Below are 22,713 nucleotides of genomic sequence, written 5' to 3' on the forward strand. Positions count from 1 at the left end.
TCGATCGCCCAGGGGGGAACGAGCCGTGGTTTGGTGGAGGCGTCTGTTGCGAGGGAGGGATCTCTTCCCACTCTGGCATGACGCCATGCCGGACAATAGCTGCCTATTGGGCGGCAAATCGATAGGACTTCCACGCAGGAACGTTAGATGGCACCTGTAATGCCTTGTTGGGTCCGGGGTCGGAGGGTCGCTCTCCACGCAAGAGCCGAACAAATTCAGCAAGACTCGTGCCTGACCGTCGCAAATACTCACTGTAGGCTGCTTGTTTGTTCTGGTCAAGCTGATAGCGCGGTGGCCCCGCGGCAGCAGACGAACAAGTAGTGGGACAAGGAGCTGGGGCCGAGATACCGTAGTCGGCTAAAGCAGCGCGGAGTGCGCGTGCTCCAGCTGCCTTACGTAGGCGAATTTGGCTGAGTCTAGCGTCAATCCCGTAGCGCTGAGCGAGTGAGCTCGTGTGCAAGAAATCCGTAGCGTCGTCCGTTGACTGTTCCAGCCGCGACGGCCTCCACATCGCCGACGGTGACGCCCAACACTGCGCCGACCGTGGTGACTCTGACTGCGCCGACAGTGGCGTCTTCAGCTGCGCCGACCGTGGCGACTTTGACTGCGCCGACCGTGGCGACTTTGACTGCGCCGACAGTGGCGACTTTGACTGCGCCGACAGTGGCGACTTTGCCTGCGCCGACAGTGGCGACTTTGCCTGCGCCGACAGTGGCGACTTTGACTGCGCCGACAGTGGCGACTTTGCCTGCGCCGACAGTGGCGACTTTGACTGCGCCGACAGTGGCGACTTTGACTGCATGCACCGAAATAGGCGCCGGTACTACCGTTGACGATGGCGAACGAGAGTGCAGCAGCTGCGATGTGGAGTGACTACACCGGCACCAGAATTCTTGGTAGAGCACTTTGCATCGGCTCGATGAATCACAGTATCGTGGGGGTAAGTACCCAGCCCGCACACCTCGCCCCCGAGAACTCCCCGCCCGAGCACCTTCTCAGGTCTTTGAACTCCGGTTTAAGGCCGCCGTAGTTGGCCTCAATGAACTATTTCACAACTGCAGGGAGTTGCTGCGGACGGAAGTGGCCCCGGTAATTGAATGTGCACTGTGAACCACGCCCACGACAGCTCTCGACGGCCAAGAACCTCATGCACAGCCTTTTCCCATTCTGACTGGGTAGAGCGGCCAATACGTTCTCTGGAACGTGCTTGCCCTTGGTCCCTTCTCGCCCCCGAGGACGGTGGTTCTTGGAGATGCCGTGAGAGCCCCCGTGTCACTGCTCGAGCCGCGCAAGCTGTCGTCCGTAGATGATGTTCTGCACTTGCACGTAAGACTCGTGGGCCACATTGAACTCGCTCTGGATGGCTTCGCAACTCTCTGTGGACCCCAAGACCACGCGCGTTCGGATTTTCTCCAGGCGTTCATCGATCCAGAACACTAGGTCAGCTAGCGCTTCTTTGTCGACGATAGCGCGGAGCGTCTTCTTGCGGAGGAGAAACTTTCGTGCCGCTGTGACCACCGCCCCGACAAACGACTGATAAACCTCTTCGACAAGAAGAGCCAGAACATCCAACGCGGCCAGTATATCATCCATGTGCTCAGCTTCAGGTGGAGAAGGAAGACTGTTGCTGCTGGAGAAGTCGCACATATCGTAATGTCTTAACCGCTGACGTCGAGAACTCACATCCAGCCGCCCGAAATGCAGAATCGATAATCCTCGTGTTCCAAATTCCCAAGCGTAGAATCCCTTCAGCACAGCCGGATGAGGGAGGAACGCCAGCAGCTCGATTTGGGCCTGAAGTTGCTCCACAAACAGTTGAGCGTTCATATAGGCGTACGTACCGTTCACAATAGCGTAGTGTACCGTATTCTGTAGCCGTGACGCCCGAAATTGACCCTTGCCGACGCTGTCGGATGCTCCATTGTCCAGTAGCGGCTGGTGCGTTGACATTGGAAGCCTCTCCGACCCAATTGTCAGCCGAGGACGTGCCCGCGCACGGACACCGAAATCTATGAGATCGTTTTCACGTGCTCGTTTGGCAGTTTCTCGTGCTGCAGAAGTATCATCCGCCCGTGGTACATCGCTGGCGCTGGAGTCGCTGTCATCATCAGATTCTTCGAGTAGGCTAGGCTCCCCAGTGTTCCCTGCTGCCCGCTGCCTGCGGTTGCCCACGCTGGTTGCCGCTGGCCGCTGCTCGTGACCACTCAAGCGGGTTGCTGCTGCCCGCTGCCCGCGGGTGGCCGCTGCCGGCACCTCCGTGGTCGCGTCAGCCGGCGAAGTCGTTGCCGACAGCGCGTCCGGTGTAATGGGCTCATCGAAAATTGATTGGCCAAGCTCGATTGAGGAAGGGACCCTACGCCGTCCGCCATGGTAGAATGTGAAGTCCAACACATATTTAGCCGATACTTGAGATACCTGCATGCTGGAAATGTCCAACAATGGAACGACCCCTGACTCGTCCACATTCTCAATCTCGAGCTTGTTGCAGATTGTGGTGACCGCGCGCACAGCCGAACGTCCTCGCCCGTGGAACAACTTGTAAGCTGCCTCGTGAATAGAGCGCATCTCGGCTGGCATCACGGAGAGAGTTGGCTTCCCTTCGCACAACCTCATCGCTTAGGTCTCCGCAGCCAGTTCTTGCAGGAGTCCTTGATCGTAGGTGAATTCGAAGCTACCGGCGGAGGCAGTGATGTGGAGAACACATCGGTCCGGGTCCGCACTCCATCGGAACCCCGTTACTACCCCGTACGTCCACCGCTCTGCGCTTCCGTCCCATCGATGCGTCACGCAGACACAGCTCCCAACGTAGCTCCCAACGCGCCGCTTAACGCCTCTTGCTCGGACACTTCACGGTGACGAACCGCCGAAACAGGCAGCTCTGCTGCAAACTCGGCGAGGTCGATCCAACGTCCACTCGCTAGGCGCCGCACGTGCACTGTTGCGTCTCCGTCAGGCGAGCTATCGCTAGCTCCGTAGCAGAACCCAGAGGTGGAGAGAACCTCTGGCTTGAGATAGAAGTAGCGCGTAGTTGACATCCGTAGATCCGAGGGCTTCTAGACTGAGGGTCAAGGTTATTAGCTTGGGACTAAATCTAAGAATGAGCAGGCCTGAAGGCCCCCTCCTCTACCTGTCGCCTAGTCGTTGTCGACACGAACTGGCGCTCCTCTTGTACGGGTAAATCTTCTCTCAGCGAAATTTGCACGTTAACTCGCACTTTGGTGTTTCTTTTGAGGTGTTCAAGGAGAGATGTGAGTTAAACGTTTGCTTGAATGTATTAGAGCCATGAATTTGCTCAGACATAACAGTCTGTTGTTGACCTAGAGTGCTGTTCCCCCCTTGGTAACCACCACGAACAGCTTCTTGATAGTCTCCGCCTGCTCTTCGATCATGCTGTTCTGGCGCTCGAGCAGGGCGTTCTGCTGCTCCAACAAAGCCAGCATGCGATCACTCTTGGATTGATTTCCTCCGGCGTTACTTGGCTGCTGCTCTTGTAGTTGCGGTTGTTCTGCCTGGGACTGTTGCTGCGGCTCTACTTGAGGTTGTTGCTGCCGTTCTGCTTCGTCTTGTGGCTGCGATTCTGCCTGATCTTGCTGTTGTTGCTGCTGCTGGAATGTTATTGCGATGGTATTTGCCATTTGCTGTTGGTACTGCTGCAGTTGTTGCTCGTACGCTTGCTGCGCCATCGCTTCCATTTGTTGGAGCTGCGGGGACTGGTCTGCGGCCAGCTCTGCTTCGTTGTCAGGCTGACGATCATCGCCCTCCGGTAGAGCGTCTCTCTCCTCCACCAACCCGCCCGTGGTCAAGTTAAATCGCCGGCAGAAGTTGTAGTACCATCCGTTGGACGCCTGGAAGTTGCCGAGCCCGTACTTGGGCACGAGCAACTTGGCCTTCTCCTTGACAAGCGACGGCGGGACGGGCACTTTCCGCGCCTTGAGTCCGCGGACCCACTCGAACAACTCGCGCTCGAACGGCACACTCATCACGTGGCCTCCGCGTTTGCGGCCATCTCTGGTTTCGGCGCTGCCGTAGCGGTACCGCGCTCGCACCTCGGCGCCCTTGAGTTTGAGCTTCTGGATCGCGGCGCGCGTGATGCCGTAGCGTCTCGCGATCTCGGCGTTCGACAGGCTGCCGCCCGACTTGTCAATGAGCTCTAGGATCTCCACGCGCTGTCGGTCGGTGAGTCGTTTGCCGACGCCTTTGCCCTTCTTCACTGGTTCCGTAGAGGCTTCGGCGGCCTCGGACGGCGCAGCGGACGCCTCTGGCTGGGCGGTCGGCAAGACTGTTTGTTGCGTCGCCTCCAGAGCTCCGTTTAAGGCGGCGGAGGGCGCGAAGGACTCCGCAGACACAGCGGGGGCCGATGTGGCGACTGGTTCCGGGTTACCGTGGCTCTGGGGCTGCACAGGCGCCGCCGGAGCTGGCGTCGGGTCCTCAACGCGCGGTGTCGACATACTGAAGTCGCGCCTAGCGCAGCCTTCCATACAAAAATTCCTTCTTCGTATACTTTACCTCCTTTTCGTACTTAAACGAGAGTGCAGTATTTTACCACTCAGGATTCACCACTTACGGTATCGGTACACATGCAGCGGGCGGTGCTCACGACGCGGCGCCGGGCCTTCTCGCAGCAGGCTCTGCGGCGCTGGGAGGAGGTCGCCAACGGGCGGCGCGCGTCCACGGTCAAGCCCGCGAGCGCCAAGACGCTGGAGCTGGAAGGCCGCTCGTACCTGCTGCCCACGCTGACGCTGCCCAAGGGCTCGGGAAAGGCCAAGGACGCCAAAGACTCGCAGTTCTTCCAGACGCGGGCCAACAAACCCACGCCCGTGGTGCTGGACCTGCAGCAGGTCTCCAGTGACGGTGGGATAAGAGAGAGATAAACTATTTACTTAAGTATGCAGTATATTTTTCTAATCATGTTTATTTTAACAATGTTTTTTAGGCTCGCCGCACTCGCAGTCGATCAAGAAGCATGAGCTGAGGAACGAGATCCTGCGCCTACAGGTTGGCTGGTTAAGTGTTATTGTTGTGCTGTGTGAAATGTTACTTTGCTAAGTGTATCTGTTTCTGCTGCAGGAAGCTGGCTACATGCCCGTGGGCATCACCAATGCGAGCGAGGACGTCAAGAAGGCTGCGGCGGCGCTGAGCCTGCCCTACTTCATCGGCACGAGGCTGCATCTGGAGCAGCAGAAGGCCGGCGTGGCTGCGGTGGAGGAGCAGGAGGTGGAGGAAGATGAGATTCCCGATGCCGCTTCTAACGCGGCAGCCTTCGCTGAGGAAGAGAAGCCACGCCCGACGATTTCCGCCCAGACGGCGACCGAGCCGCTGCCTCCCATGGTTGTGACCCACTCGGTACGCTCTGGCCAGCAGATTTTCGCGCAGAATCGGTCGCTTGTGGTGCTCGGCAACGTGAGCTCGGGTGCCGAGGTGATGGCGGACGAGGACGTGCTAGTGCTGGGCGCGCTCAAGGGCCGCGCGCTCGCCGGCATCGGGGGCAACGCGCGCGCACGCATCGTCTGCCAGAGCTTCGACGCCGAGCTCATTTCCATCGCGCACTGCTTCACGACGTGCGACGAGCTGGAGCAGGATGAGACCGGATCGCTGCAGCTGCACAAGCCGACGGCCATCTCGCTGCAGGACGACCGGCTGGACTTTGAGTCGTCGACAGTGTGACCGCATTCGACGGGTTTTGCACGAGAGGGAGCGCACTTTCACCACCAAGACTGGCGCTTGTATATCTACCCTACTGTCCTCCTTCTCCGCCGAGGACGTCCTACAGCTTACTCTTACTCCTAGCCAAAAACTGCAATAAATAATCTGCTCTACACTACACTGGATGCGGTTGATCGTGTCTGTCTGCTACAACTCGCTGCTGCGCGTCCAGCCCACGGTCGAGCGGAAGGTTTCGCACTCGTTCACGACGTCCTGCAGGTCGCGCCGGTACTCGAACGTGCTCTGGCAGTCACGACTGCAGAACGCGCTCGTGTCGGGCGCAACAGCCAGCAGCCGGAAGAACAGCAGCCCGCAGTTGTAGCACGTGAGCTGCGCCGCCTTGCGTTGCGCCTGCGTGCGGAAGGCCGGCCGCACGCGCGCGTCCGTGGGCGTCCACTCGGCCGTCTCCTTGATGCACTCCTGGCAGGCCTGGAACTGCAGCTGCTGCCGTCGCCACTGCGCGCGCGCTCCCGCCTCCTCCAGCTCCTTCAGCAGGTGCACGCGCTGCCAGTCCGAGCAGAAGCTGCTGGCCGCGGTACTCGCCGTGCTACTGGTATCATCCGCATCAGTCTGCGGGTCGTCCACCGTCTTGGCTGGCGCTCGGGTCTCCATGTCGACGGGGCAGGAGCTCGCGCGCGGCCGCAGATGCAGTCGCCGCTGCACGAAGCGCCACGCGCGCGCGTAGATGCTGGCGTCCTGCGGCGACGCGCAGCAGTCCGCGCTGCTGGCGGTGCAGGTGAGACTCGGCGCGCATTGCGCGGGCGACACCCGCGGGTTGTTCGTTGGTGCTGCCGGCATGAAGAAGGAGGGTGGAGTGGGGGTTCTTATTCTGTCTCGGTCTTGCGGGGGTTTCCTCCTGTCGGTTTGTGAGAGAAAATGAGGCCGGACATGGCCCGCGTGTATATGTGTGCGGGTGACGTACGCACTGATCTGAAGTCGTCGCCGCGCCGGTGCTGGGCGACAGGACGGGTCGAGAACACGCTGGGGTTTGTTTTGGGTGTGTCCATTCTCCGTGACACAGCGCGACGCAGCTCTGAACCTGAAGCAGGCGTCAACAACTCTCATGTGTCGGGACCAGGCGCAATAAGTCGCTTCAACTGTCCACTTCAATGAGTACCGTTCTTCGGGTACATTCGGCGACATCTGCGATACGCGCAAGTCGCAGAATGACTGCGTCTTCATGTATGTGCACCACATCAACCATCGGATATCTCATTCCTAAATAAGGGGTCAATGCGGTGGACACCCCTATATCGGAGCGTAGCTCTTCGAGCTCACCTGTGGTCATCAAAGTCCGATCGTCATCCACCATGCCGAGCCTGTTCCTGCGTTCACGCCGCGTGCTGCCGGCGCTGGCGGGCCCCGCCGCCGCGCTCGCCGTGTCCTCCGCCCGCCTGGAGGCTGTGGAGCCTGAGGCCGCCCCGGCCGCCCCCGCCGTCGACTTCGTGGGCGTCTTCGTGGAGAAGGAGTCGGCCGCGCGCCTGCGTCAGCAGTTCCCGGCCAAGTTCGGCGGCGCCGACGAGCCGCTCGTGGTGGTGCTGCGCTTCCAGCCGTCCGAGAAGGAGCAGGAGGCCTTCGCGCCCATCCTGGGCCGCGCCGCCAAGCTGCACGTCAAGGGCCTCGTCGAGGACGACCACGCGCAGACGGTGAGAAGGCTGCAATTGCTACAGCGGAGCATCTATCCACCTCAGTTTTAGGCTTATTCTCTTTGGTGTTTGTGTAGGTGCTGGTGTCCGTGACCACGGAGACGGGCGAGTCGCTGGAGTACGAGGGCGCCGCGGAGCCCGCGCACCTGACGCTGTCCACGTCGGCCGGCGGCCTGAGCACCGGCTACTCGAGCGTGCTGCTGGAGCGTCTGCGCGCGAGCGACAAGCTGCGCTACCTGCTGGATGAGAAGGAGGAGACGAGCCAGTGGGCGGGCGAGCTGCCGGCCTTCGACTCCAAGCACCTGCCGCTCTTCAGCCCCTTCCCGGCCGTCGAGGCCAAGGTCTCTAAGGTGGACGTCAAGCAGAGCGACGAGCTGGCGCTGCAGGGCATCGTGTGCCTGTCGTCCCGCTTCGACACGACTGCGGGCGAGTGTCTGGCCCCCAAGGCCGAGTGCGGCTTCTGCAAGTTCATGAAGGCCGGCCCGTGCGGCAAGGAGTTCACGGCCTGGGAGGCCTGCCTCGACCGCTGCAAGAAGAGCGGCGACGACTTTATCGAGAAGTGCGGGCCCCAGACGCTGGCGCTGCGCGACTGCGTGGACGCCAACCCGGAGTACTACCACGTGCTGAACGAGGGCCCCGAGGAGGAGAAGAAGGAGGAGGAGCAGAAGGAGGACGCTAAGCAGACCGAGGAGGCCAAGCCCGAGGACAAGTAATTTTGCTTCAGCGTTTCTCCCGGTCACCGCGCGAGGACGTTCATTTTAGAGAAGCACGGCTGCTTTCCTCGCGCGCCGTTAGCTAGACGAGCTAGGAAGCTGCAGGGCGTAAGCGTCCCATTCAATACCGGCACGGAAGTGCGCCGTTTTTTTATAAGGTGGGGTGACTGGTCGTTACCCCGTGCTGTCGAGTCTAATTGGTGTTGCTGCTGCTGTGGTCTTCTTCCGTGTCACAGGATCCAGACAACGCCGTTAACCGGATGATCTCAAGCTCGAATGGATCGCAGACACAGCGTGAGCCCTCTGCTTCAAGCGGCCAGCGACTCGAAGCGAGGGCTTGGCGCCGACTTACTCCCAGCTTCAACGTCGTGGGATAAAGCAGCTCCAGCGCGGCGAGTGCAGCTAACGCAGCTTCCATCGGGCCCTGTATCCGCTCCGAAGAAGCTCCAACAACAGCAGCAGCAGGACGTTAGCCAGAATCAGCAGCAATCTGCAGCTGCACCGGTTCAGCCACTGCGAAAGACTTCGTCGGGTGTTCGACTTGCCAGGAATGCAGCGAAGCGCGTCACGAAAGTGCCGAAGCTTGCATTTGCCCAGACCACCAGAAAGCGAAGGGGAAGACACGCGATATCGAATCAGTTCAACGTCGATGGCGACGCAGAGGAAGCTGCGCGACAAGTCAACGCTGGCGTGTACTTGCTGGATAACACCAAGACCGGGCATCGCTACTTCGGGACGACCTGGGACCTTCAGAATGCAGCCGCGCAGAATTTTCACGACCTGCAGCTCGGCGTACATCCTCACCACGCGCTTAGCACGTGTTTCAAGCTATACGGCGAAGCTGCCAGCGGCATTCGCTTCCGAGTTCTGGAACACGTCAGTCCTCCTTCCTCTCCAAAGCCGCCCTCACACAACGACCAGCTCAGAGCGAAAAGGAGGAGGATAAGGCGACTTGCAGCTGGTGGTGGCGATAGCAATGACGACGGCTTTGACGTCCGGGCCATGGAGCGGAAACTGGCGGCTCGACTTCGTTTCCATCAGCGGAGAGTAGTTCGCCGAGCTGCGTACAGAATTGTTCGTAGGTTTCTGGTTGCGCCGGTGCTAGCGCGAGCGTGGCCGCGTTGGGTCCGAGCTACTGAAAGCTGCGTGCTCGTTGAGCAACTCGCAGCTTGTATAGAGATACAGCGTGTGGCGCGTGGTTATCTAGCTCGAGGTTTCGTCACTGGTATTCGACGAGATCGTGCAGCGCGGACGTTGCAGCGATTTATGCGCTACACGCACTTCACTTTAGCTTGTAGACGACGCGCGCGCATTCTGCGCGAGTCCAAGGCGGCCTGCGTTCTACAGCGGTCGATGCGCGAGTTTGTTGCGCGCCGAAAGGCTCGCAGAAGACGCGATGGGATCCGGCGGTGGCTTGCAGCTTGGAAGCTCCAGGCCCACATCAGAGGACATCTAGCACGTCGTCTTGTGAGGCGTATGAGAATGGATAAAGCTCGAGAAATCGCTGCTACGCGCGTGCAGCGAGTGACACGAGGGCATTTATCACGTTTACGAGTCCAGCGTCTCCGCCAGTGGCGTGTTGATATGCAAGCTGCAACTCAGATCCAGAAAATCTGGCGAGGTCACTCGACACGAGTCAAGGTCAAGCTGCAGCGTAGTCTAGGTGGAGCGCTGCCGACTCATCGACGTCTGGATCAAGGCCCTCTTGACGAACTGAGAGACGAAGCTGCGCGTACAATTCAGCAGGCGTACAACCGGTGGAGCACTCGACGGCTTCAAGAGCAGAAGGAGAAGGCCACAACGATCCTCATGGCTTATCGCAACTACGTGGCGCGGAAGTTCGGTTGGGCAGCAATGACGTTGATGCTCGAGACTTCAACGGCGAATCGGATCCAGCGTGCAGCACACCGCTGGATGTTCAAGTGTAGATTCCGCCGGGTGGTCGGCCATTATCGACGTAACAAAGCTGCGCTTACCATTCAATGCTCCACGCGGCAGCATCAAGCGAGACGGAAAGTTCACGTACTGCGAGTGGAGAAGCAACGTTTAGCGGCGGTCAGACGGATACAAGCGTTCTGGCGAGCGAGCTGGATGTTGCTCAAGCTCCGGGAACGCATTACAGCTCGGAAGCGCGAGCATGCAGCACGACAGATCCAGTCCAGCTATCTCGCGTGGAAGGCACGATGCAAGTACATCGCTATTCGAAATCTGGCGAGGCGCAATCGTGCTGCCACGAAGATGCAATGCATGTTTCGAGCGCGCCAGGCACAGAAGGAACTCATGCGTCGGCAAGTGGTCCGACGACTGGGTGCCTGCGAGAACTGCCGCTCTCAACTCGCTACGGTGTACCATTTTGAGGCCGAGAGTGAGCTGTGCGCTGCATGCTGCGCTGATTTCGCCTCTCTTGGTGATACCCCGATGGAGACGATCGACGTGAACGTGTATCGACGTATCCAGGTGCCTATCGTGAGCGCTCAACGTGCTTACCGAGCTTTCCAGAAGCGGATGATACAGCAGTTTGGCACTTGCACGCTCTGCGAGAAGCACGCTGTACGCAGAAGTTGCTGGTCATGCTTGCACAGTCACGGCTTCAATGTGGATGGCCAACGCACTGGTAAGTCTGTAGTGGGGATGACCTTCTGTCGGTCATGTGATGCACTCTTCCACGAACGTCGCCAATCAACTGGGGCCTCAAGCGTGCTCCAGCATCAGAGGAAGGATATCGAGCGTGCCTGGGCTGAAGACGATGCTGCTGTGACGATACAAAAGTACTACCGCCGCTTTGCTCAGCGTGATACGATAGCAGACCTGCAGTTCACGCGAAAGACAGCCGCTGCAATGCGTGTGCAGGAATGCTACAGACGTCACCGCCAGCGCAGGATCACCAGAGCAATTTGTGCTGCTCACAGACGGCGGCAGGCGCTAGAGGCCCATGCTGCGCTCACGATTCAGCGTGCAGTGCGTGGCCATTTGGCTAGGTGTGAACTGCGGCGCCTGAAGCACGAACGTGACTGTGCAGTCATAATTCAACGTGCGTTCCGTCGGTATCAAGCTAGGCGCGTGTACAATGCAGCGGTTGCCATCCAGAGCCACGTTCGCGCTTGGATTGCACGATGCGTAGCTGCCAAACTACGCCAAGAGCGGCTCGAGAAACAACAAAACGCTGCTGCTTGCTGCATCCAGCGCTACGTCCGTGGGTTTTTTGCCCGACGACGCGTTATGCACATGAGACGGCAGGCAGCAGCAGTGCTCTTGCAGTCTGTCTGGCGTGGATACGTCGCTAGGTGCGAGCTGAAAGTGCTGCGTTTGAAAAAGCAGCGGGAATTCAACGAGGAACTGCATCAGAGACTCACCGATCTAGCTGCGCAAATCGCCGAGACCGAGCGAGTTGCAGCCACGCGTCTCCAGACGATGGTGCGTGGACAACAAGCTCGAACTAAGCTGTACAATCTGAAGCTCGAGGCTGCTAGGAGTATCCGTGAAAAGCTTCGTGACAGTGCCGTGGCTCTCGAAGTTGCGGGCGCAACTTGTATTCAACGTCATGTACGTGAGCGAATCACGGAGATTGCTAGCCGCCAACGACTCCGAGTCCATTGCTGCGCTCGGTGCTACTTGAGTCGGCGCACTGTAAGACGAATGCGTCTCGAGAGACAGTCGGCCGTGCGGATCCAGCGCGCGTTCCGGTACTCCCGTGCTAAGCGGCGAATTGCTCGACTCGTTGACGCTGACGGAGCTGAAGACACTGCAACGAAGCCAGCTTCTGGTTGGGTCGAGCTCTTCGACGAGGCCAGCGGCTACGTGTACTATTACCACACCGAGACTGGACAAAGTGTCTGGGAGCGTCCACCAGAGATGGACGCTGCGTCTTCGACACCGGAGGACGCTTCCAACGAAAGTGTGGGCGAGTGGGTCGAGTACTGGGACGAGAACGTGGGCGCCTCGTACTTCTACAACGTTAAAACCGGTGAGGCTACGTGGACGACACCGGCAGGCTACCAGAGTAGCTACGGTAACCAGGAGGACACGTCAGCTGAAGCATGGCTACCGGAAAGCGGTGGGGCATACACGGAGGCAGGAAACCAACAACTGGGAGCCTATGGCGACCAGTACTACGGCTACGCAGACCAGGCTGGCACATACGCCAACTACAATGACAACAATGGCGACGGTGGCTACTACTATTACTACGGCGATGATGGTGGTGGAGCGTACGCGTATCCATTGGAACATGCAGACAGCAACGTGAATGAGCAGTACGAACCTGTGGACACGGAGTACGACATCAACTACAAGATTTACCTGACGCAAATCGACCGCGAACGGCAACAGGAGCAGCAGCAGGAAGGCCACGAAAACGCAGATGATAGCAGAACGCAGCAAGCTCACAAGCCTAATGAATAAAAGTTCACTCCGCCGTTGTACCTTGCACTCTTCGTTTATTCATTGAGTTTGCTGGCTGCCCCTGGAAATGTTGTTGCTCTACATGCGTCTACAAGGGACAGTAAGTAGGTGGGCATGTCGATCTACCAGGAGGGTTGGTAAGCCTGCGCGGCCTGGTTGGCCATGAGAGAGGCTTGGTTGCGCTGCTGCTGTTCGCGGTCGCGAATTTGTTGCTGGCGCAGACGCGCCGCCTCCATGTTGCGAGCAACTTCCTCTTCGTCGCTCTTGGCGAAGTTGAAGCCACAGCCCATGCAGAATTTTGCGGTGGACTTGCACTCCTTGCTGCAGGTCGGACAGTTCTTCGTGCTGGGCTGCGAAGACGGCGCCGACCATGACCCCGAGGTCGGGATCGGGGCTGGCAGCGGAACGGACGTGTATGAAGACGACAAGCTTGGGGTCGATGCAGGTACAGCGGCTGGTGCCACCTTGGTCCCGCAGTGCAGGCAGAATTTCTGAGTCGGCTTCAGTGGCTGGCTGCACTTGGTGCAGGCGCTCGGAGCTGCTGGAGTCGGGTCCGGCGCTGAAAATGATGATGACGAGCTGATGGACGATACAGGCGATGAAGCCGCGACGGGCGCTGGAGGCGGAGCGGCAGCAGCGCCCTTCGTGCCACACTTCGGGCAGAACTTCTGCGTGGCCTTAAGTGTGAAATGGCACGACGCGCAGCTGTGCTCACCGCCAACGAGCGATGACGATGACGACGAGTTCGACGCAGACGAGCTCGTGCGCTGCAGAGGGGCCGATGAGAAGCTACTGCTTGGTGGGAACGGGGCAGGCGACGAGAAGCTGTTGCTCGGCGTGAAAGAGGCAGGAGCGGCGGCAGGGGCAGCAGCGACGACCTTCGTTCCACACTGCAAGCAGAACTTCTGCGCGGGCTTCAAGGCCGCATGGCAGCTCACACACGAGTTGGACGCAGCAGCAGGGGCCGCCGCTGGGGCTGCGGCGCTCGAACCCGTCGAGGACACTGACAGCGTCGACAGTCGCAAAGCTTCCTGGCGCAGCTGCTCCTCCTGTCGCTTGGCTTCGAACGCCTTGCGCGCTTCCTCCTCCGCCTGGCGGCGGTTCGCTTCGCGTCGAGCCTGCTCTTCCCGAAGTCGTGTCGCCTCCTCTCTCTGTTTCTCCTTGGCCGCGCGCTTGGCCTCCTGCTTCTTCAGCTCCTCCTGAGCGGCCTGCGCCTCAGCGCGCAGTCGCTCCGCTCTGGCCAGCTTCTCCTGCGCCAGTCTCTCGGCTTCCTCGCGCCGTTCACGCGCCTGCTGCGCTACCTGCAGATGCTGCTGTCTCTGCGCCTCCAGCTCCTGCTGTCGACGCGCGTTTTCGCGCTCCACCGCCGCACGCTGCTGCGCTTCGTAGTCCGAGATGGCGTTCTGCGCGGATAGGCGCATGGCCTCGGCACGGTCGCGCGCGTCCTGAGCCTGGCGCTCCGCCTCCTCTCGGCGGCGCGCAGCTTCGTCCCGCTGCGCGTCGATGGCGCGGCGCTCGTTCTCAGCGGCGATGGCGCGCGCCTCATTCTCTCTAGTAGCTTGAGCTTCCACCTGCGCGCGCTGCTGCGCCTCGTACTGCGCGATGGCATTGGCCGCCTCCTGCTGGCTAGCGTCGGCGTGCATGCGCGCCTCGTGTGCGAGTAGCTCCGCCGCTTCACGCGACTGGCGGGCACCCTCAACGTCCGGCGTGGGGGCAAACGTCACGTGGCGCGCGGGAGCAGGAGCGGGGGCCGGCGCGGCGCCGGGGATGGCTTCGCCTGCAGTACACAGCCAGATAGATAGAGAGACATGGAGCGTTATGACACATGGGATTACGGGGGTTCTAGCGCGAGTTCGGGGGCGATTCCGACACGCCGCAACGTACCGCACTCGGGGCAGAAGGCGCCCTGCAGGTCCGGGGCCAGATACGAGCCGCACTCGCCGCAGAAGCCCATGGCGACAGAACGGGGAGGGAGTGAGGGGGGAGGTCCGACTCGCTTGATGGATTTGATGTGAGCTGCTGCTGACTTCCGTCTTGAAGCTGAAGTACCGTGGAAGGTCTCCACTAAGTGCGATTGTCGTTTTGTGTAATGTACGTTACACAATGTATCCATCTCGGGATCCGCCCCCGGCCGATCGCCACGTAAGACCCACAAAAGCCGAGAAGCGCTCAGGCTCAGGATCTCCGCGACCGCAGCTCCAGCGCCCCGCGTCTTCCTCTCTCGTCCTTCTAGCCCCTCGGCTCTCTCTCTCTCTCTCACAGCGCCGCCACAGTCTCCACCATGGGCGCCATGGACGTGCTGAAGAAGTGGGACTTCTACAAGAAGATCCCGGAGGTGCGGCCCGCCACTAATGCCAAAGCCATCAACCATGGACAATTGATGCTAACCTCGTGTGCGGTGCAATGCAATGCATTAATTAATTGTGGCAGGACCTGACGGTGAGCACGCTGCCGGGCGTGAGCCTGTCCATCGCCGGCTGCTTCATCATGTTCCTGCTCTTCATCCTCGAGTTCAACAGCTACCTGACGGTGGACTACAAGTACGACATCGTCATGGACGAGGGCCTGGACCAGACCATGCGCATCAACTTCAACATCACCGTCCCCGACCTGCCCTGCGAGTTCGCCACCGTGGACGTGTCGGACATGACGGGCACGCGCAAGCACAACATGACGTCCAACATCTACAAGATCCGCCTGGACCAGAAGGGCCGCAGCGTCGGCCTCGCCCAGGAGAAGCAGATCATGCCGCAGTTCGCCGAGGACGCCGAGTACGGCGACCTGCCCGAGTCGGACGCGGTCGTGACCGTGCTGGACGAGCAGACCTTCGAGCCGTTCCTCAAGCAGCACCACTACGTGGCCGTGGACTTCTACGCGCCCTGGTGCGTCTGGTGCAAGCGCCTCGAGCCCGTCTGGACGCGCGTGGCCAAGACGCTGCCGTCGCTGCACTACGGCCAGCAGCTGCGCGTGGCCTCGGTGGACTGCCAGGCGCACCCGCAGCTCTGCATGAAGCAGTTCATCCGCGCGTACCCGACCATCCTGTTCTACAAGGACGGCGACGTGTCGCCCGTGGAGATGTACTTTGGCGACCGTACCGTGGAGGCGTTTGTGGACAAGTTCAAGCAGCTCATGGCCGGCGAGGTGGACGCCGTGGAGGCCCGCAAGAAGGAGCTGTTCGAGCAGGACAAGAAGAACGCGCGCGAGCAGGGCAAGGCCATCGCGCGCTCGGCCGTCGGACCTGAGGGATGCCGTCTGTACGGCCACCTGTACGTGAAGCGCGTGCCCGGCAACTTCCACGTGCACCTGGCTAACCCGGCCTACTCGATGGACTCGTCGCTCGTGAACGCGTCGCACACGGTGAACGAGCTGTGGTTCGGCGAGCACCTGACGTCTGGCGAGATGTCGATGCTGCCGCGCGACGCGCAGATGCAGCTGTACACGCACCGCCTGGACAACCAGGACTACACGTCGTTCTACAAGAACCACACGTACGTGCACTACATCAAGGTGGTGACCAACTCGTACGTGCAGAGCGACGCGGCAGACATCAACGTGTACAAGTACACGGCGCACTCGAACGAGTACCTGGAGACGGACGACCTGCCGTCCATCATGTTCCGCTACGACTTGTCGCCCATGTCGGTGCGCATCTCGGAGGACTCGGTGCCGTTCTACCACTTCCTCACGTCGGCCTGCGCCATCATCGGCGGCGTCTTCACGGTCATCGGCATCCTCGACCAGATCATCCACCAGACGGCGCGCGCGCTCAACAAGAAGGTGCTCTAAGCTTAACGTGGGGGCAGCAAGCCATCGCCAATAACGAGACAACCAAGGTAGAACTGCTTGAAGTGTGTCAATCAATACACGTTGAAGTCTCCGCTCGCAGCACAAAACGTTACGCTAGACGCGTCGGATACCATCTGTCTCTTTTTTTCTCTGTCCCAGCCCACCCCCGTCCAATCCGATTCACGGCATTTTCGTATGCGCCGACCGAATCAGGCCGCCCTTTTGCGCGGTCCCTCCATCCATATTCAAATCTCCACCAAGCATACCGCACGGTTCATAATGGAGGACGCCGTGGTGGCGCCTTCGCCTTCGCTGCTAGCGGACGCGGCGACGCGCGCGCCGGCCAACAACATCTGGCACGTGGACTACAACGCGACCGTGGCCAAGGACGCGGCCATGGGCTGGCAGGGCATGGGCTTCGTGCTGGGCTTCAACGGCGTCATGTTCCTCGTGGCGCTGGCCGTGTTCCAGGCGGGCGCGCGCAGCACGCGCTTCAGCCTCTTCCGCTTCGGCTCGAGCTCCATCCTGTCGGCGCGCGCGCAGCAGGCGGCGCAGTTCTCGCTCAAGAAGTGGGGCGACCTGCTCTGGCGCACGCCCATCCGCGACTCGGACGTGGAGCTGCAGCTCGGGCCCGAGGGCACCTTCTACCTGCTCTACCAGCAGTACACGGCGCGCTTCCTGGGCGTGCTCAGCGTCTTCGCCATGCTCGTGCTGCTGCCGCTGTACCTCACGATCGGCGCCAACGCCATGCAGCAGGTGGAGGCGGTCGCGGAGGCCGCGGTCAAGGGCATCGAGGCCATCGCCGACGGCTCCGCGCGCGGAGCCACGGACCTCTTCGCCATGGACGGAGGCGACGCTGCTGACGCTGCTGCTAGTGCCGTCGGAAGTGCAAGTGGCAGCCTCGCAGCCTCATCGGCCGCGCAGGACGAGGACAGCCACTGGTGGAGCTTCGCGCACGCCACCATCCGCGTCATGCCGCACGAGTCGCCGTACCTCTGGGTGCCCGTGGTCATGTGCTACCTGACGACGCTCGTGTTCCTAGTGTACTACCGACAGCTGAGCGCGCTGGCCACCATTCCGACGCACAACTCGAGACGCCACAAGCTCGCGGGGCTCACTACGAGATCGTCGTCCATCATGTCCAACGCCACGAGTGTCGCGACAATGGGGCAGCCCGCCGGTGAGGTGGACAAGTCGAGCGCCAATGTCGCGGACGAAGCCGTCACGCCGGAGGTCGTGACCTCGCCGTCCAAGGCGAAGATGGAGGCGGAAGCGGAGCCCGAGGACCCGGAGAGACAGCCGCTACTAGCCAAGGAGAAGGCCAAGGAGGAGAAAGACCCGGCTGTGGTGGTGGAAGAGCAAAAGCCCAAGGCTCCTGAGCGCACGCATCTGATTGGAATGCAGCCCTCGGCGCTCAGTAACAGGTCGCTCTTCGTCCACCGCGGACTGCCCAAGCAGCTGCGTGAGCAGCGCATGCTGCGCTTGCTGGACGAGGTTTTCCCTGGCTACGTGGAGGACGTGAGCGTCGTGTTCAATCTGGCCGAGTTCCACAGCCTGCAGGCTCGTCGGCGCCGCGAAGAGACGGAGTTGGCGCGCATGAAGATCCTGCACGAGCTTGAACTTAACGGCGAGAAGCCCTCGTGGTCGCTTCGTCTTTTGCCCGGCGGCGTCATGATCCCTTCGCTTCGGTCGCTGTTGAGCAACTTGTTTTGCTGCTTCAGGTGGTGCTCGAGGCCTGTTCCGATGGAAGAGCAAGAGGAGAAGCTCCAATACCACATCAAGGAGCTGCGGGAGAAGGAGGCCATGTGCCTGTCCCGCATTCTGCACGAGAACAAGGGCGCCGGACGCGCATTCGTGATCTTCAAGTCAGCGAGACTGCGCGCCCGCTTTGTTCGTCGCGTCCGCAACCAGAGCATCACCTCCATCTTGGCGCGCTTTCCGGAGCACGCTCAGCCCAGACTTGTGCGCTACGTGCGCGAGCTGGGGCTTACGCGTTGGCAGCTGGAGGCGGCACCTGAGCCCGATGACATCGACTGGCAGAGCGTGTCGTTCCCGTTTGCGAAGCGTACTGTCGTGGTTCTGTTGGTGAACGTGTGCATCCTCGTAGTGCTCCTGCTGTTCACGTCCCCGATTGCTGTGACGTCGGCCATTTCCAGCAGCTCGTCGTACTCGACAGGCGCGGCTCAGTCGCTGTCGGACCTGGTGGCACAGCTGGGCGACCTGGTGAAGAAGGTGTCGCCCCACATGGCGAAGCTGTTGGCGACGTACATCCCCACGCTGATCCTGGTGATGATCAACGCCGTGCTTCTGAACGTGCTGCAGATTGCAGGGCGTATCCAGCCGATTTCGACGGACTCGGCGAAAGAGCGGTTGATCTTGCGCACAGCCTCCGTGTACTTGATTTTCAACACCATCTTCGTGCCCAGTTTGGCGTTTATGTCGATCGATGCGGTGCTGCTCTACCTCGAGGACGACGGCGAAGTGCTTGGCATGCTCGGCACACTCTTCCTGCACAACTCGGGCATTTTCTACGTGGATTATGTGCTTCAGCGCTGCTTCCTCGGTACTGCTCTCGTGCTGCTGCGCGCCACCGAGTACGTCAAATTCTCGTGGGCGAAGCCGCGCGCGTTGACGCCTCGGGAGAAGGTCCAGGCTGTGGAAGCAGATCAATTCTACACGGGCACGCAGTCGGCCATGCAGATCAGTACGCTGACCGTTGTGCTCATGTTCAGCACCGTCGTGCCAATGATTTTGCCGTTGGGAACGCTCTATTTCGTGATGCAGCATGGTGTGGATAAGTACTCACTGCTGAATGTGCGTCGCCGGATCAAGGGACGTGGTAGCATTGCCCGTACTGCCACGCACGCCACCTGTGTGAGCCTGCTGCTGTATCAGGGTGCCATGAGCGGATTCATCCTCGAGCGGGGCACCACGTCGCAGAGTGCCGCCGTGCTCGTATTGCTCATGGGCACGTACATCGTCGTACTGTGGGGCTACGTTCAGGACAAGGACCAGCAGCGCCACATGATCACTCGTAGCGGACACAGCTCCCTCGAGCACGTTCCTAACGCGCAGAACTCGGAGTTCCCGTTGAGCATGCTCAACTCCAGCCTGCAGCCGCTGGAAGAAGGCGGACCCAAGGGCCAGGACGAAGAGGAGCAGGAAGGAGGAGAGCAAGGCGAGCCCGAGGAACCTCCTGCCGGCGACGAAGAAGAACAAGCTCCAGCTGGACCACTTCGCGGTCGTCGGCCTCTGGAAACGCTCACCGAGTCTTCGGCACTGCTGATGTTCCCGTCTAGCAGCGGGGACCCCGACCTCCTCGCTGGCCCCGACGCCGACTCGAGCGACTTGTACCGCGAGCCCGCACTTCGCAAGTCCATGCGCATGAGCTTCGGCCCTCAAGATCTCGGGGACTACGGCACCTGGCGCCAAGTCTAACGGATCTATATCGAAATATGAACAACATGGGTACTCTTGTGTACACCACACCAATTCCATGTAAACGCACACAAACTCAGCTTTCTCGATCCCCCTCAATTATTGTGTTCCCCGCATCCGAGCTAGAGCAGCCGAGCCGCCATGGAGACCGAGTGGCACACGCTGGGCAAGGTGCAGTACCATAAGTGGGCCGTGTACGGCATGACGTGGGCGGCCGAGGGCGTGACGGACCTGCGCGACTTCGTGGCGGCCTGCGCGCCCTACGGCGGGCCCGTGGCGCTGCTGCGCGACCCCAAGAAGCTGGTCAAGGTAGCGTCGGACGCGCCGCTCGCGCGCCAGCTGCTGCTGTTCAACGCGTGCGGGCGCAAGCTGGGGCAAGTGGACTGGGCGCCCTTCGAGGACGCACGCGAGACGCTCGTGGGCATGACGTGGACGGACGAGCTGCGCCTGCTCTGCGTGTTCGCCAGCGGCAGCTGCGTGGCCTTCAGCATGGCGGGCGACGAGGAGACGCGCTTCTCGCTGCTGCCGCCCGGCTCCAAGGACAAGGTGGCCACATTCGAGGCCTGGGGCGGCGGCCTCGTGGCGCTCACGGAGAAGATGGCGCTCGTGCAGGTGCTGGACGTGGACTCGGTGCGCCCCAAGGTGTCGCTGCTGCCGGACTGCGGGCTCTCGGACGCCAACCCGCCCACGTGCATGGCCGTGCTGGAGCCCAAGTTCCTCAAGAGCATCTACCCGGAGGTGCTGCTGGGCACGAGCAACCGCTCGCTCGTGGTCGTGAGCAAGGACGGCGGCGCGCAGGACATGAAGCTGCAGGACTCCATCGCCGCGCCCATCTCGGCCGTGGCCATCGCGCCCAACGGCCTCTTCATGGCGCTCTTCTCGCAGGACGGCATCCTCACGGTGCTCAACACGATGATGGACAAGAAGATCCTGTCTTTTGACACGCAGAGCAAGGCCAGCCCCATGAGCATGTGCTGGTGCGGAGAGGACTCGGTGCTCATGTACTGGCCCAGCGCGGGCCTGGTCATGGTGGGGCCCTACGGCTCCTGGCTGCGCTTCCCGTACTCGGAGAGCATCGTACTGGCCCAGGAGGTGGACTGCTGCAGAGTGTACAGCGCGTCGTCGCACGACATCGTGCTGCGTGTGCCGACCTGTGTGGAGAACATCAAGGGCGTAGGTTCCACGGCACCCGCTGCCATGTTGTACCAGGCGCTGGATGCGTTCGACTCGGGAGACGCCAAGGCGGACGAACACATTCGGTTCATCTTGAGTCAGAACGCGCTGGAGGACGCCATTAAGGACTGCGTGGACGCAGCGGGAAGCGAGTTTGACTACGCTTCGCAGACTACGCTACTGCGCGCCGCATCGTACGGCAAGTGCTTTGTGGACTCGGCCATGGACGCGTCTTCGGCTCTTCCTGGAGGCGCTGGAACTGGCGGCGGCAACGCTATGATGGATGCAGAGTTGTTTGTTGATATGTGCCGCAAGATTCGTGTGCTGAACGCGCTGCGCCAACAGGATGTCGGCTTCCCCCTGACAGTGACACAGTTCGACCGATTGACAGCGGAGGTTGTCGTGAGTCGGCTGGTAGCAATGCGCCACCACTTTTTGGCACTCAAGATCTGTGAGTACATGAAGATCCCCACGGACCGCGTGCTCGTCCACTGGGCTTGCGAGAAGGTGAAGGCCGCCACGTCTTCTGATGTTTCCGATGAGGAGCTCGTGGCGCTTGTGCGCAAGAAACTCAAGAACGCGACGTTGGTGTCCTACGCTGACATTGCCAACTGCGCAGAGCGTGTGAACCGGCGGCGACTTGCTACGATGTTCTTGGATCTGGAGGAGAACGCGTCCGACCAGGTGCCACTGCTGCTGTCTATGGGTGAGTTCGAGCTGGCGCTGCGCAAGTCGCTTGAGTCCAACAACACCGACCTCATCTATATGACACTGTTCCACCTGGAACGCACGCTGCCGTCTATGGATGAGTTCCGATACGTGCTGAACCGCGAGCCCATGTACGCGGAGGCTGTGAACCTGATGTTGCTCTACTACCGCGCTACGAAGAGCTCGGGCAGCCCCGCGCTGTGGACCGACGTGGCCAGCGCTGAAAACGACCTACTGCTCTCATTCAAGACGTCAGATGTCGAAGAGAAGATCACGGCGCTGAAGGACGCCACCACCAAGTACACAAATGCCAAGCTGCCGTCGCACGCCAAGCTCGCCGAGGAGCAGATTGAGCTGCTGCAAGAACAGGGCAAGCTGGAAGAGAAACCGGAGAACGTGAAGCGCCGCAAGCTGGTGGGGCTGTCGATCTCAAACACAATGAAGCTGCTGCTTCGCGACAGCAAGTACGAGCCCAAGTTGCTGCCGCTGGTGGCGGCGTTTGCCAAGAAGTTCAAGGTCCCGGACAAACGCTTCTATCGCGTCAAGATTAAGGCCCTTGCCGAGACGCGCCAGTGGGACGCGCTGCACAAGTTCTCGATGGAGAAGAAGAACCCGCCCTGCGGCTTCAAGGCCTTCGCCATCGCGTGTCTGGAGGAGGGCGAGAAGCAGCAGGCCGAGAACTACACGGCCCGCATCACTTCGGTGGACGAGAAGTTCGAGACACTCATCCACCTCGACATGTACAGCGACGCTCTGCAGCTCGCCATCAAGCTCAAGGACCCGGAGAAGCTCACGAACGTGCGGAACCTCTGCAACGACGACAACATCTGCAACCAGGCCGACAAGGCGGCCATGGAGCTGGGCTTTGTGTCTTAGAGGGAGACGGCATTGAGCCTTCGCGGGTTCTTCACGTCGTGCGCGTTTTATATTGCCGTGCTTGTTGTGTTGGTAGCACAGCGTGGGTGCACTTGGTTGTGGCCGGGTAATACCAGGATCCACCGGCGTAGGTCGAGTAAAATAAGTAAAACTCAATTTTACAAGCAGAAACAGCTCTTTGCTACTGATCTCACGCTAACGCTCATGCATCCGAGATTGATCCGAACTCTGAGGTGTCATGAGCGCGAGCTTTACGTTTCGCGAGACAC

General features: G+C 60.5%; 7 protein-coding genes across 7 annotated transcripts; 5 read left to right on the forward strand and 2 right to left on the reverse strand.

Moving 5' to 3' along the window:
- Nucleotides 1–533: 533 nt before the first annotated feature.
- Nucleotides 534–833, forward strand: PHYSODRAFT_530458 (hypothetical protein; the record flags this gene model as incomplete). Its single annotated transcript, XM_009539335.1, has 1 exon — nucleotides 534–833. A coding segment is annotated over one exon (300 nt), but the record flags the coding sequence as incomplete, so codon positions are not given.
- A 2,484-nt stretch (nucleotides 834–3,317) lies between these two features.
- On the reverse strand, nucleotides 3,318–4,448 carry PHYSODRAFT_530787 (hypothetical protein; the record flags this gene model as incomplete). The annotated part of the gene is made up of 2 exons (XM_009539336.1): nucleotides 3,318–3,463; nucleotides 3,749–4,448. The coding sequence occupies 2 exons, from the start codon at nucleotides 4,446–4,448 to the stop codon at nucleotides 3,318–3,320; spliced, it is 846 nt and encodes a 281-aa protein (XP_009537631.1).
- Nucleotides 4,449–4,577: 129 nt separating this feature from the next.
- On the forward strand, nucleotides 4,578–6,557 carry PHYSODRAFT_550682 (hypothetical protein; the record flags this gene model as incomplete). The annotated part of the gene is made up of 4 exons (XM_009539337.1): nucleotides 4,578–4,851; nucleotides 4,934–4,995; nucleotides 5,068–5,190; nucleotides 5,302–6,557. The coding sequence occupies 4 exons, from the start codon at nucleotides 4,578–4,580 to the stop codon at nucleotides 5,662–5,664; spliced, it is 822 nt and encodes a 273-aa protein (XP_009537632.1). The 3' UTR covers nucleotides 5,665–6,557.
- A 410-nt stretch (nucleotides 6,558–6,967) lies between these two features.
- Nucleotides 6,968–12,463, forward strand: PHYSODRAFT_565773 (hypothetical protein; the record flags this gene model as incomplete). The annotated part of the gene is made up of 6 exons (XM_009539338.1): nucleotides 6,968–7,349; nucleotides 7,427–8,058; nucleotides 8,383–9,187; nucleotides 9,386–10,853; nucleotides 11,022–12,230; nucleotides 12,270–12,463. The coding sequence occupies exons 1-6, from the start codon at nucleotides 7,014–7,016 to the stop codon at nucleotides 12,461–12,463; spliced, it is 4,644 nt and encodes a 1,547-aa protein (XP_009537633.1). The 5' UTR covers nucleotides 6,968–7,013.
- A 122-nt stretch (nucleotides 12,464–12,585) lies between these two features.
- Nucleotides 12,586–14,417, reverse strand: PHYSODRAFT_341047 (hypothetical protein; the record flags this gene model as incomplete). Its single annotated transcript, XM_009539339.1, has 2 exons — nucleotides 12,586–14,240; nucleotides 14,348–14,417. The coding sequence occupies 2 exons, from the start codon at nucleotides 14,415–14,417 to the stop codon at nucleotides 12,586–12,588; spliced, it is 1,725 nt and encodes a 574-aa protein (XP_009537634.1).
- A 327-nt stretch (nucleotides 14,418–14,744) lies between these two features.
- PHYSODRAFT_319561 (hypothetical protein) lies at nucleotides 14,745–16,249 on the forward strand (the record flags this gene model as incomplete). The annotated part of the gene is made up of 2 exons (XM_009539340.1): nucleotides 14,745–14,798; nucleotides 14,894–16,249. The coding sequence occupies 2 exons, from the start codon at nucleotides 14,745–14,747 to the stop codon at nucleotides 16,247–16,249; spliced, it is 1,410 nt and encodes a 469-aa protein (XP_009537635.1).
- Nucleotides 16,250–16,528: 279 nt separating this feature from the next.
- Nucleotides 16,529–22,444, forward strand: PHYSODRAFT_530775 (hypothetical protein; the record flags this gene model as incomplete). Its single annotated transcript, XM_009539341.1, has 3 exons — nucleotides 16,529–19,623; nucleotides 19,653–19,681; nucleotides 19,824–22,444. 3 exons carry the CDS (start codon nucleotides 16,529–16,531, stop codon nucleotides 22,442–22,444), a joined length of 5,745 nt encoding a protein of 1,914 aa, XP_009537636.1.
- Nucleotides 22,445–22,713: the final 269 nt, after the last annotated feature.

The sequence above is a fragment of the Phytophthora sojae genome, assembly GCF_000149755.1.
Source record: "Phytophthora sojae unplaced genomic scaffold PHYSOscaffold_13, whole genome shotgun sequence".
In the NCBI taxonomy this organism is placed as follows: Eukaryota; Oomycota; class Peronosporomycetes; order Peronosporales; family Peronosporaceae; genus Phytophthora; species Phytophthora sojae.